Here is a 21,554-nt window from a genome sequence, read left to right as displayed (position 1 = left end):
GCATGAACGGGTCTCATCCTTTTGCTTCAGTGTAACCATTTTTTTCTTCTTCAGGAGCTCTTCTGACAGTCACAAGAACGAACCACAAAATGATACTGCAAATTATACTGTAAAAAACGTTGTGTCCACAGTGGATTTGGCCATAAGCTTCATAAACACGCTGTAATCCTCAGAGCAGGAAATATTTAGTTCAGATATGTGGGCTAAGAAGACTTTTTTCAACTGCTAAATAAGTGATGCACTGCAAGTTTTACCATGAGCATTTATACAAATCCAGAAACCAAAATATATCGAAGCTTGAATCAAGAAAGGTCATCTTCAGTGAGGAAGAAATAAATAAATAAAACATGCTGCCTTGTTAAAATATATCAAAGGCATAACAGATTTTAAAAAAAAATCTACTATAAAAACAGTGTTAGACTTTGTTGCAAGATAAATATTCAGCCTCCCAGCACTTCTATTTCACCGTCCCAGACTTTTTATCAGCGGGTGTAAGCTGATTTCTGTCATGCATGCAGACAAAACACTGACCATATGTTCGTAAGTTATCCTTTTGTTGCATCATTTTTTTTTTCATTCTCTTCCTGTGCAGCGGGGAGTGCCCGGCATATTGCTGTGAGGCTTGTTTGGGAGGCACGCTACATGATGAATCCTTATTTGGTCAGAAAACTCACATTGCCACTTCCAACAAAAATACCTCCAGTTTGTTGATGTGGCTACCTTGGGAAACAAGACCACACACGTCAGTGAGGACAAACTGGAGCAACTGCTGCCCTATCCGTTCCTCTTTCAGTCTAATGATCATTAGCATGCAATGATCAATAGCACACTTGTGTGCAGACTAAGCAAGAAAGAAAAAGCATTTTCTCCAAGACATCCAGAAGTAACCATCCCATTACTAAAACTTTACACTGATGTCAGTTGATTAATTTGACATTTTTTAAAGGCAGCATCAACATATTAGCACAAACCTAGATCGCACTTTCTGAGTGTTTGAATTCAGAGTCTGATTGATATCAATAAAAATGCAGATTTAGAGAAGAGCCCTGTCTGTACATGAGCTTCACTTTGCACCTATTACAAGTATATTTTGTGCTATTCAACTAAACATAGCCTGGTCGGGCAACTTTAAAAGAGCCCAATGAAATATTAATCATCACACCATTTCCAGAGTGCCATATGAGTACACACTTTAGAGTGTTAGAGTGGAAAAACCCCAGTAGGCTCAACCCACTCCTGTTCTGGGTGAGTGTGTTCACACTGCTCTTCCTTTTCACAAGAAAGGAAACAGGACACCTCACAGAAGCTCGCCACCTTGTCGGCAGTACACCACAGTATGTCTCAAAATCAAAGGATAAGTTAATACTTTGTGTTTGCTACATTTATAGTTGGCCTTTAAAGCAGACGTGTTTAGATGAGGAAAATGCACGTGGCGTTTTAGGCTATTTCCTGTTCATCACTTATCATTCAGGGTCTCCACCGTTTACAGGAAAATCATCTCACTGTAATCCAGGTAAGACAGTGCTGCTGTCTATATTTTTTACCCTATGAGCTGATGCGCTTGTAGTAGTCTGCTAGCAGCTGTAATTCAGGGTTATAATTTGTTCTGAAACACAATATAAGCTCATGACTCAACAGCAGGGATCTCCTGCTCTAATAATGCAATCTGTAGTGGCTCGAATTTCTATCCCAGCAAAAGCAATCTTACCTGTCTTGGTGTTAATAGCAAAGAAACCCTGGGGATTCCCGCTGGTGATCTTGTAGGTGAGTTTATCGCTGGCTTTGGCGTCCGGATCGACTGCATTGATCTGGATGATTGACACATCTTTAGCGGAGTTCTCCATAACAGAGGGGTAGTAGACAGGCTCAGAGGTTTGAGGTGCGTTGTCGTTGACATCCTGCACCTCAATGTAGATCTCCACAAAAGCAGAGAGGGGCACCACACCGCGATCCATCGCGTAGACTGTTAACCAGTAGTGCGATGTTGTCTCACGATCCAGCAGTTCCTGCGTTCGGATAATACCTGCAAAAATAAAAAGACGGAAACTGGTAAGTCTTCATTATGTTGCAGAACATTTTTATATGCAACACATGACCCTGAATCTCACATTGCTGTCGGCGCTATCAGTGATCTCTGAAAGCGATTTGGGGTGATGAACAGAACAGGAGCGTAAACACCAGCTGCCCCTGAACAGCCAAATGTAAGGGCTGATTGAAAGGACTCTGCCTGACACATGTCAGGATGGCATATTTACAACAGTCAGCGCTCTCCTGTTTACATTTCATTGCCATGTGGAGGCTGTAACCTTCAGCTGAGCGAACACAAAAGAGCTTTGAGACATGTATGAGTTATACATGTTTACAACTGTTAATTGAAGAATGGCAGATCGACAGATTCTGCACTGTGAAAACGCTAACAGTGTATATGCTATGTAGCTAGTTTCGTGACACTGGTTTCATAAACAGTGCATCTCTTATGTTTTGAACAATGAACTGCTTGACTCAATAAATCCTCATGTGTTTTAATATGTTAACATGCCTGAAACAGAGTGGCAGTGTGAAAGTTCTTGCTGAAAATGCTAGCAGCAACATTTAAATGAGTGAATATACTTCAGAGCTTTTCATCCCCATCTGACTTCACAAGTTCTCAGTATGTACCGTAACAAAGGATAAGTTATTGTGTGAGCCTTTCAGTATGGGCAGGTGTCTCAGTTTGGGGGAGAGGACATGTGCTTGTGACTAAGTGTTAGTTTACTGGTGAAAAGAAATACAGATTTTGGACCCTGTTTCCACCTGGCATTAACATATGTCCTGGGTTATCTCAAGTAGTTAGCTGTAAATATGTCAACTCCTTGTGAGATCTGACTTCCTAGGATTATACGCAATTAAACACGTAGCCCACATTATTTCTGTTTGCCAGCCCCATATGCCAGAGGCCCACATAGCTGAGCAGGCTAACAGAACTGACCTGTTTTCCACAATAACCTCAAATTTAAATCTACACCGACTCAATCTGTTCATATAATTCTCACGACCTGAACAAAATAAAACACACAGGTAGTCTACAGTCATTTAAAAGTGCTTTAAAATGACTTGTGCAATTAATACAATGAATTTTATCCAACTTTTTTTTGCCAGCGGTGGGCACATCAGGGTAGCGAGGTGAGTAGGTGGTCCTAAGTGTGACCCAGGACACATAATGCCCCTGGAAGAATGCAGCCAAGCGTGGCCAATAGCACCTCCGAAAGTGGCCTCAGAGACTGGATCTAAATGCATCTTTGACAACACCTGCTTAATACACCAACATATGACCGGACTCTCGAGTGCAACATGACCGCATTTACAAATAACGATTGTGTAACTAATTTTTCCATTTTCTTACTGCTTTTGCTTTCAATTTATTTTCCATTAGTTTTCACCATTAGTTTTTTGTAATGCAGTTCTTTGTGAGCATAATGCATCTTTTTAGATTACTCGCTTATAATCAAACAAATCACTTTACTCCAAATATTGTGAATTCCATTTAATAGCAGACACTTTGGTTAGTCACACAATGTAAATGCATCCTGAGGCTACATTGTGATATTTTTTCACCTTTCTGTTCCTTCATAAACATCAAACATTCTTAAGAACCGTAAATCCAAAACAAAGAGCACAGGGAATGAATCACTGCCTGCCAATAATGTTGCAACAGGAAATTATCTGGATATCTTGCACATGTGAACTCCCATTATTATCAACAAGCACCATATTTGAAGGGCAAAAGAATACCAGAATGTTTTTCAAACAATGGAAACCTTTATACCAGCAGCTATTTAAGTCTCTGTATTATTTGCAATAACCTTGATAACGTCAATGAGGATTTATCGTTCTTCTCTGATTCAGTTATATGAAGCTAATAAAAGTGAATCATGGCTGTATCATTATCAGGTTGGTTACTCATTTTGGACTACACTTCCTGGTGGTCCCGATAAGAAGCCTCCATATAATCATAAATGCAAATTTCAAAGGTTCAAACGGTTTGGTCGTTGCCGGTCGCCCATCAAGATGTTGAGGCCAGAGCCTTGATCATTAATCCCCTCCCACATCTCACTAACACCACACTAATGTTGCTTTCTACTGAAAGCCTTCAATGTACACATTATAACTTAAAGTAAACATCACCCAGCGCTATGAAGTAGTTTAAATAGGCTCTCTCTGTGCTGCTGTTGCCTTTCTTCACACACAATGTGCTGGTGAAGTAAGTGTTACTGAGAGCAGACATATTTCTTACCTTGGGTAATATAAGATACCTCCAAATAGAGATAATACCCAAAATGACTTGTCACAAAAACTCTCAAATTTACCATGGGCGGGGAGTTTGGGGGTGTACAGCTAATTTATTCTCACGCCCCGCTTTACTTTAGCTTCCCTGCCTTTTCCTTCTGGGATCCTCTCTTGTCATTAGTCATCATTACAGCTCTCTCAGCTTAAGGCTTGTAATAAGAAGGGGTATTCAGGCAAGGGAAAATAGGTAGCTCCCAAAGCTGAGAATCCAGGCAAAGACAACTTTGGGCAGCAAATCTAGAATGCAAAGTAGATGAGCCCATTGTAGCATATATAATGACTTAAAGCTGACAACACAGAGGAGGGAAACTTTTTGAAAAATTAAACAATACCCTAAAAACAGATGTAAAATGATTATAATAAATTAGTACATAATTTATTAAAATACCATGAATGACTAATTTATAAGAGCACTAAAGCTCAGAAATGTCAATGCACCGCTACTTGAAGAAAACATGCAGGAAATTGCAAATGTTTGCCATAAATAAGAAATGCGAACACTTATGTGAGGCATCCTGAGCAGAAACGCCAAAGCATAGTGGGATGCATGCTTTAGACATCTGCTAAGGACAGTAATAGAAAGGAAAACATTACAAAGCAAATGTTAAAGAGTAAAATGAAAAAGAGGTTGGTGTGAGGAGAGGAGGTGTGGCAGAGGAAAGGTAGTCATGTTTGCACATGCACATGAACATCAAAAGACAAAGCAGCAGAGAAAAGAACAGACAATTGGGAAAGTATGAGCCATCTTTTGTACTTGAGCCAAAGAGATGCCCATGGGTGATTGCCTATCTATACAAGTGGCAGACAAAAAAGTAACAGAGCAATTCCACTTTCACCCGGGTCATACATTTTGCTCCCAGATCTTCACCTTGTAGTTAAACAGCAAACACAATCTAACATCATATTTAGAAGATAAACAAACTTTAAAGAGGATCCTGCAAGGGTTAGAGGCCACACTTTTACAGTTACTGCAACAGTAAACAGTTTTTCTTCGTATTTATTTAAAAAGAAAACTGACTAGGCTTGACCTTTAATTTCTGAAACAGCAGATAAAGAACGTTCTCTGCTATGGCCTTGGGTGAAAAGCTTCAAACAAAGCACATGAAAAATGAATCTGAAGAATTTAGTCGCCACACCCATTCCATATACCTGACATACCCAGTAAGGCAGAAGTAAAACCTGCCCTTGGGCCACAAGAAAGAAAACAGACTGTGCAACAGCCTCTGCCAGATTTGCTTTCCGCTTTTTTTCCCCTTGCTCTTTTCTCTTCCCTCTGGCTTTGTTCTTCAAAGCTATCTGAGCACAGTGGCAGTGTGGTCGAGTGTTGAGACAGCCAAAAGACTTTCAGCTATCGAGACCAGCGGGTATTTTGTGTATCGAAATCACTGCTAAATCAACATCCTGTGCAGATACCCGATGAATCTATTCAATAAGAATTCTCTGAAAAGACAGAGTTAGCCACTGAATGAAGAGGGGAGTAATCTGCTTTGGAAAAGCTGTTGGAAACTGCTGATTTCTTCGCACATGTTTGACCTGACTCTTGTAGTTTGCATTTGACCATCAACGACCTGAAATGTTTGTTGTGAACAGCAAACAGGAACCACTTCCTCGTTTATTCTGCAGCTGAAAAGTCGGGGTTTGCTTTGAACTAGATACATTAATTTGTCTCACCTCTACCCCACATTCCTCAGCCTTCTCAGGCCTTGAGCTCCCAAGCTTACATAAACTTTCACAGTGCCCCCTACCCCCACCATCCCTTCTCTTTCCACAGTCCTGGCAAAATGCTTCAAATTCCACTACCTCCTTGTTGGGTCTAGAGTAATAAAAGAGTCCCAAACTAAGCTTTCTCTTGATATCAGATCATCCCAAAGTTCCCAGACATCTGTAGTCAAGATCTGTTTTAAGGATGCTAAGCCTTAATGCTAAAAATGCCTGAAATATGAAAAACGTCAAAGTTCTGTAAGTCAGAGTTTAGTTTGACTTATAGTTCATAGTTGTGGTTTACTAAAATTACCTATTCTATTATTACTGCATAGTAAGATGTAACCTATTACCTACTAAACTATTTTATCACAATTTTATCATGTATACTATAATAATACTAACTTTTCTTGCAGTTCATAGTTAAATTCAATAAGAAATAAGCGACTGTGGTTAAAACTTTGACATGCTAATCTTTCCAATAATTGCACACATAAAATACATTTACATAACATTGTTATAAGCAGACATGACTCACAAAGATTCTCAGTCATCATAATTGCGAAAGGTCTCACAGCTTATCAGGGTGTCACATCATCACATAAATAATATATGCTTTTTATCTCATTCAACATACCAGACAAACTAATACAACCTATTGAGGAACCGATTCATTTTACTTCATGCATCACTGAAGGTGCAATTACTTGTAGAACTCGAAAAATTCCTGCCCACAGCTGGCTTAAGGAGAAGTTTGTTAGACGGATATGGTTTTATATAGGAGACGGTATGACTTCAGAACTTCTTTAGACGTAAAAATAGAAAAAAAGAAAACATTGTCTAAAGAAAAATCATCAAGAAAACATGAAAATCATTCAGTTGTATGTTTAAGATGGGGAAAATCTTTTGATACTTTTGTTATATATCTGCAATATGTACCTGAATTGATTTTTCTCTTCCCATTTAAAAAAAATGTCTATTAATTCCAGCTGAGATAGCTTTTGGGATGTAGCAGATGATATAAAGCTTTCATTGTTAGTGGGAACATTGTTATTTCAAAGGCCTTTCAAAAAGACCTCAGAGCAATATTCCTTGATTCAATATCACAGTATTGTTTAGGATCAGCTACTATACCTACTAGCTATCTGCCTGTTCCTCTGATAACAATGACACCATCTCCATTCATTTCTATACATCACGAGGCTCTACATCTACATCTGTGGAGGTGTATTTATCTATTTCTACCCAGATTATCATTGTATATGCTATCACAGCAACTAGTTTCCCATATTTTGATTTTACATAACCTAACCTAAAAAGAAAAATCAGTGCCTTCTTATGGTTTTAACAACAACAAAGTTATGCCACTGTCTCCTTGCATTTCCTTCTAAATGTCTGGATCTTTAGCTTGGAACAACTCTGCAGTGATAATGGGAAATCTGAGAGAGACAATGTACTAATACTGCATGAACCAAGCCTTTATTTCCTTTCCTACAAGGCTCCCTGCCCTATTTGGATAGCTGTTAGAGTGAAACATGAGCACATCCTCCTATCCATATACCTTTTAACAGCCGCCCTTCACAAGGCTGCATCTGTGTGTTGGTAACTACACCTCAAAGAATGACTGATGATTCACGCCTGCAGCTCCTACAGTTATATATTTCTTCTCATTTCTGTGCTGGCAATCAATACAAAAATGATAGTCAGCACTATAATTATATGTAATAGTCAAATAAATTGTCAGACCAAAAAATGACCTTACAAACTTTATTGAGAATGTTAAAGTCCTGTTGTAAGCCCCAATTCCCTAAACTCAAGTATATCAATGGTCGGTAGGGCTGCACGATTTTGCATAAAATGAGAATCACGATTTTCTTGCTTAGAATTGAGATCACGATTCTCTCACGATTTTCTTTTCCAGTATAAATATTTATTGCACTTATTAACTGCACATCAACTTCGTAAGAGTTGAGACTGAACATAAAAACAATAAATAAACATAAAAACAACAAATGTCTCACGTTTTGTTGTTGCCGCAAAATGTTGTACTGCTTGAAATTCCGTCTCCACCGTTGCTTGACACTGCGTGTATAGAGCAGGTAGTGCAACAATAGAAAAATAGTTGCGGGACGGCACTGTGTAGCGTTTGTCTAGGGTGTTGATCATTTTCCTAAATCCCTCGTTTTGCTCAGTGTTGATGGGAGCCATATCTTTGGTCAGGTGATAAGTGATAGCCTCCGTAATTTCTTTGTGCCTGCGGGAGTTCGACGTGTATAGGGAAGCGCTGTATAAGGTTCCCGTTATTGATGTTTGGGTGGTTGACCGGGACGGATTTTCTCCTGTCACTTTCTCGTCATCCCTGACGTGCTCTCCGTTGTTTTTTCCCTGCTAATTTTAGCATCACACGGCACAGCTTCTGTATCACGTGGTATAAGGCTCCGCCCTTGTCATTTGTTGAGCAGGAAGAGTGAGCGCTTGTTTTCATGCAGATCACGTCCCGGATCAAAATGCGGTACAATCGTCATCTTTTTTTTCCTTTTTTTAAAAATCGTTGTCATTTGGAAATGAGATCGCACATAAGTATGAATCGAGATCGCAATTTTCTAACGATTAATCGTGCAGCCCTAATGGTCGGTCTTGTCAGGTAGAATCAAATTGGCTATAAAGGCCTAAAACAGATACTAAAACTAGATCTTTGGAACAGTGGTTGTGTTCAGCATCTGTGACTTTAAAGTAGCTATACCCATACAAGGAAATCCATTACTTTTTATTAAATTGAACAAATGCAATACTGGTGTTGTGCTGGACTTCAAAGTATACCATGGGGGCCACTATTTAAAGACAAAGCCTCAAAATGTGAAAACTAAAATACATCAAAAGGTCTAAAGTAAAGATCTAATTCACGAGTCTTAGCGTGACATGAATAAACACACAATGAAGCATGTCCTGTGCGCAAGGCAGCTCAAGGTTTCTTTAAAAAGATTTAATGGACTGAGAGAACAACATACTTTTAACGAGGGAAAGTGTGTTTTTCATTTAGTAACCTACAATCAACTTTGTCCCGCTGCACATTCTTGGTCCCATCTCCAGAGTAACAGCACTCAAGCAAAGACTATTTGGGATCATGTGCCACTTAGCAGTCTAACTTTTATCTCAAACATATAGGCTTTAAAAAGTTTTTTTTTTTAAAGGTGTGAGAGGGTAACAGTTTGCACTTTTAAAACTAAACTAGAAGCCAAAATCCAGAGCATAAACACGTACAAGAGTAGATCTTTTTATTCTGGTTAAGGACCTGTTTATTTTATCATGATGGAAAAAGAAGTGAAGCGCTGGCAACTTTTTGTGCTAATGGAACAGGACTTTGTCATTATGCATCAAACTGTTTCATTTGCCTTCACAAAGAACCCTTTCACAGTACAGGCTGCAAACAGCTTCAAGTGAAAGGGCAATGCATATTTTATCCAACAAGAAAGGGCAATGCATACATTATACAATCAGCATCTGCGCCTCATGTAGACTCAACACACTGCTTCGGTTAACTTGTACATTGCACAATTTAACTTCAAGCAGAGACACATCTTCCTTGGAGTAGATTTTCAAGGTAAGGCCTGTCTAGAGCTTCATCAAAGCCACCAAAGACACACTCTTCAATCACAGTTCCTTTTGGGTTATGGTTTGGTTTACTAACACATTGACAATGCACAAAAAAAGGCGTTATGTTTAAAGAAAGTTTAACTCTTACATGCCTGCATACAGTGACAGAGTCCACTTTAAATGAAAGGAGTAAAATATTTAAATTTTTGTTATTATTAACTATATTACCCTATCAAAATGTTCACTTCCATCTTCCATCTATATTCCCAAAATACATGGCCCAAAATACATACTACCACTAAAGACACTGGCTATCTACAGGAGATAAATAGTGATTATTATATAGGGTTCTTAGTATAGCTTTAACTATAGCCGTCTTAGCCTGTTGCAAGCATGTTCCTTTTCAATTATTTAGACTTGACCTGGTACATAATCCCTCCCTGCTGCATAAGCTATTAAAAAACAGAAAACTTTGCTGAACTAAAGTCATTGCCTCCGTTTTAACAAAAAGCAGGCACAAGAACAACTTCTTCAGCATACTGTCAATCAGTCTGGAGCCGGCTCTGAGTAAGAGTTCAGTAAATGTAAACATTAATTAAGCTAGCAGTCATCATTAAGCCGGGCAATGCCAAAGTTATGAAAATGCAGGGGTGTTTTTAAAACCCCCTGTTTTCCACAGGTAGCCTGTCGCTCCCAATGCCAGAATCAGTAGATCTATTCTGAAAGGTTACAATTTTCTCCGTATTAGACTAACTCAATTCAATTGTCTCAGGCTACTTTATTCACCCTGTTTGGTAACCTTTACCCTCCAGGGCCTAAGTTATCAGAAGTCAAAACGCCTACCATAACCCTGAGTTTTCAAAATAGCACAAATGTCACAGATGTCGACTTAGCGCTCACAGAAGTGACTGCAGATTCCAAAGTTGTGCTAGTCACTTCTTCCAAACTCTTACATTCAAACCATCATAAAGACTTTCACCAATAAATACTGAATCCCACAGCATGAGACTCAGTTACACAGTGGTTCATTAAAGGTGCTGGAAAAGGACTCCTGTGAAGATTGCTCATTACTCATTTACCTCTGTCTTTTCTGAAACTGCCTTCTTCTTCGATTGTTGCAGACAGAGGAAAATTAAGACGATTACTCACTGGCAATAAAAAAAAAACCCTTGCCTAGGTGTGTCAGGTTGAGTCAGGTGTGCTTGGAGGAGTGGAGACTTGCACAGGTTCATCAAGATAAGCATAGCTTTATTGCTAGTCTGTTTGAACTAGGACTGGAAGTTGACCTCATATGAATTTATGTCTTTTCACCTCAACAGTATGTAACTGTTTCTACAGCTGCTTGTATGAAGATTATAATGATTGTTAGCCTTTCTTAAGGACAGAAGTGCCATCTAGGTTTGCTCTATAAAAGGCACAGGCTTATTTGGAAACTCATCAATTTGTGATGAGTGTGAAATTTGAAGAGGTATAATCCTAACAAATTCCTATGACACACACGCACTTCCCCAGTGGATTTCTCCACAGCCATATTATCAGCTGAGGAATTAAAGCTCAGGAGTGGCAGCCTCTCTTCAAATTGCTTTCAGTCTTTTTAGAGTACTAACTGCAAAGCCTTTTTAAAGACAAACCTGTAAAATACATAAAAAACTAAGTCACTGCATGAGCCATTTGCCACAAAATTGTAATACCAGCTGGCCTCTGGAGCCACAACATGTAAAACAGTAGCTAGCCACCTTTTTCAAGAAAACTCCAACAGCTGAAAACACTTCACGCAAGTCAAGCTGCCCGAGATTCACAGAATTTACAGAAAATGTAAAATTTTTGTGATACCGTTGTCAGGACGATAAATGTCTATATGTATATGAGATTTTGGTCATATCCCACAGCCCTAAAGCTGAGTTATTTTGCTCTTAGTCCTTTCTAGTTAAAAATCACGTCACTATCAGCAAAGTTTCCAGTTAAACTGATGAGCAATGGATTTGTTGTGCAGAATGGGAAAAGACCCAGGAATGAGCCTTCATGAGGGTATGTTTAAATTAAGATGGCACTCATCCAGTGACCACAGAGCTTTTAATAACACAGAGAATGTCTGGACAAACAGTTGCCATGGACTCCCTCAGTCCAACGGAAAGCAACCATAATAGAAGAAGACGACGTGGCTTGCATGGGAGGTTTCCTCCTACTTTGAGTTGATGTAAATGAGGACAAGATGGTGTTCAATAAACAGCAACAATGGACAGCTTTTTTTTTTTTACTTTATCTGTGCCTGAAACAAATAATTTGTTTGTTCCTTGGATGGTTTATGAATGTCACTCTCAAAGTCTCAATACATCCTTTGTTTGGATTTGTTAGATACTCCTACTCTTCAAGAGTCACTCACTGTCGACTAGCTCAACCACTACAGAGTGCTATGCTTTACACAGCAACACTATGTGACCCACATAACAGTCTTCCTGTGGATGTTACTATAAGAAAAAATCATTGGGTTTTACACATGTGGTGATGGAACGAGCAAAACAATGCAATGCAGATCAAGACTGTGATTGATGTACTCTTAACAAACACATGCCCAAGTTCAGCAACACAAGCATCAAGTAAAACGCAAAAACACTTCTGCCTTCACTACTTCCCACTGAGAAAAACAAATTTCAAAACTAGAGGTGTGCGGCTCCTGGCAGTTTTCCCCACACCACTTTTTCACTTGTTTTCTAATTTTAAACGATTTTAAAACAGCCTGGTTAAAATTCACAACATGCAGCTGCAGAAGAGTATATAGTGGGGACGCACCCGTGCTTATATTTTCCTTTTGGAGGCACAATATTTTAAACGCATATGGTAGCTTTAGCACACCACACCCTTCATCTAGTGAAATCATAGGAGCGGCATTACCACCTTGGCTCTATTTAGTTGTCTACTGACCTCAGATGTAATCCATAATAACAGGACCCAGCCCAGGACAATCCTATCATTGCACCTCCTGATAATCACTTAATATAGGCCTCAGGGATTAAGTAGAAGATCAAACCAGGCTCCCAGAATCTGTGCCCTACATGGGATTTTAAAGGCAGACGTAGACGCCAGTCACAGGTCTGCATGCGGCGCCATCAACAGTAATATTAGTAGTATCACAGTACTAAGGTGTAGGGCCTTTTCGGTGGGATGGATGGAGGGATTTCTTTCAGATTTGGCACAAAAACTGCCTTGGACTCAGCAATGAACAGATTAGATGCCAGCAGTTAAAGGTCAAGGTCACTGTGATCTCTGAAGTTTCAGAACATGACTCAACTCATGGATGCACAGTTTTAGATTTAAATTCAATGTACTGAAATGATTAAAAGCTGGTGGTTAAAAGTTGATGTTACCTTAACTTCACAAAAACTTTTTTTGCTATATTCAGAAAATTCATACAATAAATGTGATGAAATTCAATGCATATGTCGAACTGAATAATGATAAAGTGATGACATTTTACACCTAAAAAAAGTTCAAATCATATAAACGATCCTGCAAAATTCCCACAAAACTGCCTTTATATGACCATTATTACAATAGGAGAGGAGTAATTTGGATGTACTAATGACTGATGGCCTGATCATTGTGCAATGTTTTTTCTTACAGCATGAAATCACTAAACAAATGTCCAAGTAATTGGTATTAGAGAATGTATGCATGCTCATGAATGACTTTTCTTGCTATATTTGTTAAATATTCTCACAGACCGTACACTCTGGTGAAAAGCTGGTAAGGCATTAACCCATTTAAAATCCATGATATGCATCCAAATTCATTTAATATAGAAGTACCAAAACAGGAAGTAACTCAATGAAAACTCCTTCATGCATCCATGAAAGTGCACAGTCACTAGTTCAAGCTTTAAATATCCCAGCATCTGTCTTCATAAAGCAAAAATCTTATTAAAATGAGACATCCAACCACTACCTCAGAAACAATCGCAAACACAGCAACTGACAAACTGCCCTGAAGGTTGCATCCTTCATAACGGCTCATCTTCTCATGCTAAATTTACGAGGCAGACGAAGGTATTTCCCAACAGGTTCACTGTGGAGACTTCCTGTCAGCTCACTGAATACTTCACATATATCTAATTCTTACTAAACATTAACCTAAAGATATAAACCTCTTTCTCAACAGTAAAAGTCAGCAGCAGACTGATAGATCACGTTTCCAGCTTTCTTAAGAAACCTATAAACTTTTGAGGTTACATGTGCCAAGGAAAATCGCTGCATTATGCATTACGTTTCACTGCCTCATTTAGTCATTAAATATGTAAAGTGCAGAGAGAAATGTAATTTCAAATGGGGATTTAAGTCACATTAAGCAAGTCAAAAATGTTGTTACTAACTTTTAAAAGGAATGCAGAGAAGCCAGGCACAAACATCCAACCCAGGTGATTGCTGTGTTTGGGGTAGGAACTCCAAGAATCCCAGACTGCTTATTTTGTGCTAATTTGAGTCAGCTGTTGGACTCATTCTGGGCAGCTGAGAGTGTATTAACATATTTTCTGCAGCATGATAGGAAATCCACAAGCAAATCCGTGCCATTGGTACTATACTGAAAATATATATGCTTAACATTTTAGATTTGGGTCAAACAGATTTGACCGTTTTCCAAATGCAACCCATTTTATTATGAATCCATGTGTGTTCCTTGTACACCAGCACCTACTTCTGAATGTCCACACAGGTCTAAGAGAGAGCTAGTCCATCTGTTCCTGCCATAAAATCTCCAAAAGAAGAAAAATGACTGAAAAAGGGAACTTCACCCGTCTCTTAGAAGACTCCCTTAGTTCATTATTCCACACAGTGGAACATGACTGAATAAACTGTAGCTGCATAATACTTTCCTTATGCAGGTCTTTCAACACAAGCTTCACATAGATCTAGCGAATAAAGAGACTCACCAGTTTCCTCATCAATGGAGAATACCCCCAGGCCAGACCCATCTCGGATGGAGTATCGAATCTCTCCATCTCGGCCTCTGTCTTCATCTTCAGCTGTTACACTCATCACTGAAGTCCCAATGACCGCATCCTCTTTTATAAATCCCTTTTCCACAAACGATCGGAACATAGGCCTGTAAAGATTCTCATTCACGTCCACCACGTCCACCTCGATAAAGCAGGTTGATGACAAAGATATGGGCTTCCCTTTGTCTTTAGCTTTTGCAGTAAGATTATACACCTGTTTTGTCTCATAATCTAGATTCTGAACAATTCGCAGCGCACCGCTGAGTTTGTCTACTTCGAAATTCCCGTCTCCATTATCAATAAGGCTGTATCGTACCTGACTGGAAGGCCCAATATCGGGGTCATGAGCCTCCAGCCACATGATTACTGTACCGATTGGAAGGTCCTCCCTCACTTTTACACGGTAATTAGGAGGGAAGAATTTGGGTGGATTATCATTCACATCTTCCAAGGTGATTTTGAGGGGAACTGTGGACACCAGCTGAGGCTCATTTCCTGCCTGGTCACGTGCCGCAATCTTCAAGACATAAAATGGATGGAGCTCGCGATCCAGTGGCTTTGTCACTGTCACCACACCGGTATTTTCATTGATTGCAAAATGATCTGTGCCTCCCAAAATTGAGTACTTGACGATTCCATTGTCACCTCGATCCTTATCTGTTGAATCCACCTGGATGATTTCAGTCCCAACAGGTGTACTCTCAGTTATTTCAACAGAATAAGATTCTTGCAAAAACTGGGGGCTATTGTCATTGGTGTCTAAGATTTTAACATCCAAGAGACGCGATGAGGATTTCTGTGGTATCCCGAGATCATAAACTGTAATGTTGAGGGTGTAGTGATCTGCTGTTTCCCGGTCAAGAGGAGAGTAAACCAAAAGCCAACCAGTTTCCATATCTACTATGAAGTGGCTTTCTGCATCTCCTCCTGAAATAACATACACTAGCTTCCCATTAAAGCCACTATCTGAGTCTGTGGCATTTAAATGGACAATCCGGGCCCCGACAGGGAGATCTTCTTTGACTTCAATAACACTTGGAAAAGACTCTGAGAACTGAGGAGTGTACCGGTTGACTGAGTGAAAGTCCATGAAGTTGTCATCTGGCTCATTCTGCGTGTGGATTTTGCTGCCCTGAAGCAGCTTTTCAGCCAGCATAGTAGCGACTCCGGTTTCCACGCACTTTAACTGGACGGGCTTGCGCGCCGTGATGACAGTTATGTTCATAATCATTGGCTGAGTCTCATGTTCGCCATCAGATGCAACGATTTGTAAACTATGAAACGAGACCTTAGCTGCCTCTCCCTCGCTCAGTGAGTGCTTCAGTGAAAGCATGCCAGAGTTTGGGTTCAGCTCAAACAGGTCAAGATCATTCCCAGCTTTAATATTGTACCGTACTAGCTGCAGTTCATCAGCATCAATGGCAGATGCTGTTGTTATCTGCTCTCCCACGCCGTGATCTCTCGGCACAGTCACTTCACAGTCCACATTTTCAAACAAAGGCTTATTGTCATTCAGGTTGTTTAACGTTATAATGACTGATGCTTCCACCTCTCTCCGGAATGGGGATCCCCAGTCTGATGCTCTGACTTTAAGATTGTAAATCCTGGGCATGAGCTCATAATCTAGGACCTCCGAGGTACTGATGACACCAGAGAAGTAGTCAATGACAAACGGCTGAGGATTCACATTGGTAATGCTGTAGGTCACATAGCCATTCTCCCCTTTGTCTAGATCAGTGGCTTTAACAGTCACCACACTAGTCCCTATGGGTACATTCTCATCAACACTGGCTTTGTAAGATGTCTGCTGGAATTCAGGTGCATTGTTATTTACATCAATCACATCAACAATCACTTTGGTTGTTGCTTTTTTGTCACTTGTAATCACATCCAACTGAAATTGTGAGGAAATATCAGCATTGATTGGCCCTGCGGTGCTGATTAAGCCAGTATCTGGATTGATGGTGAATCTGTTCTTGTCAGATTTGTGCCTAAAAGCATATTTTAGTTGTGGATACTTTGGCACAGCTGTTACCATAGTGACAGGTGTGTGAAGGGGGGCGAATTCACTCAGATTGACTCTGTAAATGGCCTTTTCAAATACAGCAGGGCCCACTTTGAACTGTGGAGAAGTGACATGTACCAATTTAGCTGATGAAAATTGAGGGGGGCTGCCTTTGTCCTTTGCCTGTAAAGTGAGGTTGTATCCAAAAGGTTGGCTATCCCAGTCGACATCTTTGACTGCTTTTATTTTATACTCCCTGCTCCCGGGGTTGGTTCTTACAGCCTTGAACTGTTGAAGAGGGTCACCAGCCACAATGCTCAGTGATGCTATTTCTCCATTTGGTCCTTGATCTTTGTCCTCCACTGTCACAATGGCATAAGTGGGGTCATGGTCTGCATCAGAGGGGGCCAAGGTTACTGCAGTAATTACAGGTGCGTGCTCATTGGCCTGCTCCACCCTGACTGTAAGTCTGGCCATGCTACTGAAACCACTGCTCCCGTACAGCTTCATCCCTCTGTCCACGGCAAGGATCTCCAACTCGTACAGCTTCGTCTCAGAGTAATCTAGTTTGCCCGTCAGTGTCACCAAACCGCTGGTTGGATGTACTGCAAACATGTCTGTCCATTCCCGGAAACTATAGTAGTATTCTCCATTTGTACCGATGTCTGCATCAGTTGCCGTGACTTTGGCCACGCTTGTGCGGATTGCCGTGTTCTCTGGCAGAGCGATGCTATAGGACGTGGGTGAGAAGAGAGGCCTGAGGTCATTGGTGTCCAGTACCTGTACCTTCACTCGAGTGCGACACTCCAAATTGGTGTTTCTCTCAGAAGCTTTAATAGTCAGCACGTAGTGGTCTTTAACCTCCCGGTTCAGAATGGCAGTGCTGCCTCCTTTGGTCCTTATTCGCAAAAAACTGAAATCTCCCAGCAGATAGTCCTCTGCTTTGAATAGGTTCTCATTGTCTCCAGAGATGATTTTGTACCGTATGTCCCACTCTGGGTCTGTGATAAAGATTCCCATTTTGGTGTGACTTTCTAAGTAAGTCTTAGCAGCAGAGTTCTCATATATGGTGGCATTGTAAAGAGAATGTGTGAACTGCATGGAGGTGGCCCTCGCCATCCTTTGGTTCCCTGCACAGCCACAGAGGAGCTGCTGGAGCAGCACAAGCAGTGGAACCCAGTGCTTCCCCATTATCGTACCGTGATCTTCACCGAACCACCTGAGAGGGAGAGAAAAAAAGGATTTTAGACCGATAATCCTGCAGAAACATTTCATTGGGATCCTACAATAACATTTAAGGGGAAATTTTTATTTTCAACCATCAGTCTTCATCTAAGTAGGCTGGAAAACCGCTATAATGCTGAAAACAACATTATTTGTGGCACAATTTTTTTCCCAGACTCCTTTAAATATCATGACAAGTGATGATAAGTGTGACAAAGACTAAACAGGTTTCATGTGGAAATAAGATGAAGCAGATCAGTCAGTCAGGTGACAATGCCAGATGCCTTCCATGGGTGCCCTTCTGAACACGCAAATGTCACAAAACCTCCTCATAATGAGCTAAAGAAAAAAGAAAAAAGCTCGGGCTTCTTTGAAAACTGCAGTGCTATAATTTACATTTTTGGGTTGCACATTAGACATATAGAAATCTGATTATACTCATTAACATATTGCTACACGAGCACTACGAACAATCTCGTAACTACAAAATGATGCTGGACTTTCACTCGTGCAGAAATGCAGCAAAAAAAGATGATGATGGCAAAGGTGTGTGGTAAATAAAATAATCTCTGTATAATCTCGTCGAAGTACAATCAGAATTAAACTCGAAGGCCAGATGACTGAGAAAGTGCTTTCAAATTGCGCATTCATTCGTTTACAACTGCTTTACAACGTCCCCGGCTCCGTGTGGGAGTCCACAAAGACAAATAAAAAGCAAGACGCTGCTATGTGTGCGCACGTTGTAAAAAAACAAATATATATATATATATTTACTTTTGGCGTGACAAAACAGCCCCACTAGTTTAATTATTAATGTTTTATGCGGGGTTAATAAATGACAGGGTTTGAGCCCCAATCACCTTTAATCTAAAACTATAACCCGCAGGTACAAAAGAACCATCTGCTTGCAGACAACTGCTGCAAAAAAAAAAGAAACTGTAACTAAAACTTAAAATTCTGGCTCTTTTTTCCCCTTTTTCTTTACGATACAGAAGAGTATCCATTTGTTTAAATTCCGTTTCTCTGAATGCTCTCGGCAGCGAGCCGTTTTTCATTTTGAAAAAAAAAAAAAAGTTCAAATGTTTCAAAAAAAATGAGTTAGGTGCCTCGAGACTATTTCACGTCTAACCCCATCCCCCAACTACAGCCATTCACTTCGAAACGATGGCAGACGTGCACTTAGCAGAGATTTGCTGGGGGGTTAGTAGGAAAAAAGATACGTATTCCCAACACAAAACAGCACAAAGTGTGTGCGTACGTCATCAAAAACGACGTTCGACATTCACTTTGTATCGAAAAGTTCTCCAAAGAATCACCCAAAGTAGCCAGCGGTTGCTTTTCTTTCGCACCTCACAATAGCAGACCTAACTTTTTTTTTCCACGTTACAGAGATGCAGACGCTTAAACATCGCTGACCATCAAAAAAAGCCCACTGAGTAAAAACACAACAACTTACGTACCTCTTTTAATATTAAATTCGGAGATTTGGGGGTTTTGCATGTAGTTTATGTAGTCCAAATCTCGGCATGGTATTACGTGGACTTTTCTCCTCTCCGTTACCCCATCTGCCACCAGCAGGCAAGCTCTCTCTTTTCCCTCACTGCTTTCCTTTCCTTTCTCTCCCACACTCCACTTGCCTGGTATCTCTCCGCGCTGCGCACGTCCGGATCTACTTACCGGGCTGGCAGCAGGATAGGACCTTTTCCGCTCTGAACCCGCGACCCTTTTGATTTGATTTGATTTAATGCGGTTCGCCTTGTATTCTCATATGAAATATTTCCAGAAAGGCTGAACCCTGGTCCTTTCCGCGGAATCGCTTTAATTTTCATTCAGCAGCTACCACTTCAGCCCCAAGGTAACCTGCCCCCCCTTTTTTGTAGTATTCTTATTCCTTTCAGCTAAAATTATTCAAAACTTTCCAACCCCCAAACGTTCACTTTCCACGGTGTTCTGATTGTGGCTACACGAGTAGAAAATCAAATCCCAGTATAATTATATAATTTATCCCAAATTGCTGTTTGGAAGCATTAAGGCTACTGGGCTCATGAGGTGTGAGTCCTAATGGATCCCACCCCCTCGTTTCTGTATTCTCCTTTTATTTACAGCAAGACAAATTAATGCCCCCCACCCCCTTTTTTTTCCTTTTTTTTTTTTTTTTTTTGAGGTGGGAGACATCCTTATAAAGGACCAAGCCTTATTAGGTTACAGGTTATTTTGTGCATGGCCTTCTGGCTAATGATTAACAAACAAATGTTTCATATTGACTTTCTGCTGTAGAATCTGACTTAGCCTTTATATCATAATCCAGCTGTCAGCGTAAGAATGTGGACAAACCTTATTTTGGTAATGAAATCTCAGTTCAGATATTCCCAGATGATGACAAATGAGCTAATAAAACGTGCAAATGCAAAAAATCGAAATAAATAAATAATAATAATAATCCTCGCGTGTGTTATTGCATTTTAAACATCAGTTCTTGAGATGATCTTCTCATTACTCTCACTAGTGTTATTGTTTTTTTTAATATCCCGGGTACGGCTGGAAATAAAGTGGCCAGCAGTGCGTCCCGGGGTCTGTGTTTGGGCATTAGAGCAGGGTGACTGATAGTGTTGGTACACTGGCTACGAAGGCGCTGATCCTATCACCCCCACCCCCGCCACCACCACCCCTCTCATCATCACACACGTTGCTCCTCTCAGACCAAAGCTGCACTTTACGCACAGAGGAGTGTGGCTGCCATGCGATTGATGGCGCTGTCTCACTGCTCTTGCCCGGACTGCAGAGCTCCAGCTGGTGCGCCTGCAGGAAAAAAAAGCCTGTGCTGCATGGAGCTTGACAACTTGTCAACATGCAACCTACTTACTACTACTACCCAATGCGCGCGATTGTGAGCGTGCGTAATTGCGCGTTTGGTTCTTTTTTTGGCACAAGTCAGACAAAATACTCACTTTTTTAGCGCTTACTAAAAGAAAAGTGCTTTGAGTTCAGTCCAAAGTTTCAAGAGTCGCTTGAAAGAAAAAAAAATCAAATCAAACCATGTGCCATGCTCTTGAAATACGATTCGAGACTACTCACCAGACCAGCTTAACCAGCGCTGGTTGTCGTTCCCAAACTTCCCTTCACATAAATCTGTTCGTTTTTTTTCCTTTTTTTCTTTCTAAATCTCGTTTGCGAGGATCTCTCAGATGAGGCGGGAGGGAGCTTCTGCTGATGGCAATCCGCTACTTTTCTCCTCTTCAGCTTATTCTCACAGTTTTATTGCCTTCAGCTCCGATATGCTCGGAGGCATCACACATGGTGGCTTATTGCAGGAGAAAAGAAAAGAAAAAAGCTATGGGCTATGGTTTGCCTCGCTGCTCCACTCCACAACGGTTCAGGTGCCGGCATGCTGCTGATGCCTTCAGGTGATATCGGGAAAAATCGCAATCTTATAGAAGAGCGCACGAGAAGAGAAATGACTGGCGATTTTCTTGCCTGCTGCTCTCCCCTTCGGAAAAGTAGCGGTACGAGCTAGACGAGAGTGGGGTGGGGGGATCACACACCAACAACAGCTGACGGTGAAAGTGATGTCTGTGTGATTCTCAGTTTGTTTGTTTTGGGCTCTGTGCTTATCTAGTTATTTGTTACGCACATAAATCCAACTTAGCGTAATGATTTAATTCAAATTGTCTGTTGCAGATTTCCTGATCGAGCACAGTTCCTTACAATAAAAAA

At 40.6% G+C, this 21,554-nt stretch overlaps 1 protein-coding gene across 13 annotated transcripts in view; it reads right to left on the bottom strand.

Moving 5' to 3' along the window:
* Window positions 1–21,342, bottom strand: part of fat1a (FAT atypical cadherin 1a) — an 81,179-nt gene extending 59,837 nt beyond the window's left edge. For 8 of the 13 annotated variants that reach the window (XR_003272655.1, XR_003272657.1, XR_003272656.1 and 5 more), the window contains exons 1-3: window positions 19,301–19,862; window positions 14,546–17,835; window positions 1,709–2,023 (exon numbers count right to left, since the gene is read on the bottom strand). Coding sequence is in view for 10 of the 13 variants with exons in the window: in XM_026171467.1 (XP_026027252.1) it covers window positions 1,709–2,023; window positions 14,546–17,807 (3,577 nt within the window). In the remaining 3 variants the exon portion in view is untranslated. Of the gene's footprint in view, window positions 1–1,708; window positions 2,024–14,545; window positions 17,836–19,300; window positions 19,863–20,915 lie in introns of those variants that run through there. The other 5 variants (XM_026171460.1, XM_026171463.1, XM_026171464.1 and 2 more) reach the window with 3 other exon arrangements.
* Window positions 21,343–21,554: the final 212 nt, after the last annotated feature.

Source organism: Astatotilapia calliptera, chromosome 6 (genome assembly GCF_900246225.1).
Source record: "Astatotilapia calliptera chromosome 6, fAstCal1.2, whole genome shotgun sequence".
Taxonomy (NCBI): Eukaryota; Metazoa; Chordata; class Actinopteri; order Cichliformes; family Cichlidae; genus Astatotilapia; species Astatotilapia calliptera.
This window is presented reverse-complemented; position numbering and strand designations above follow the sequence as displayed.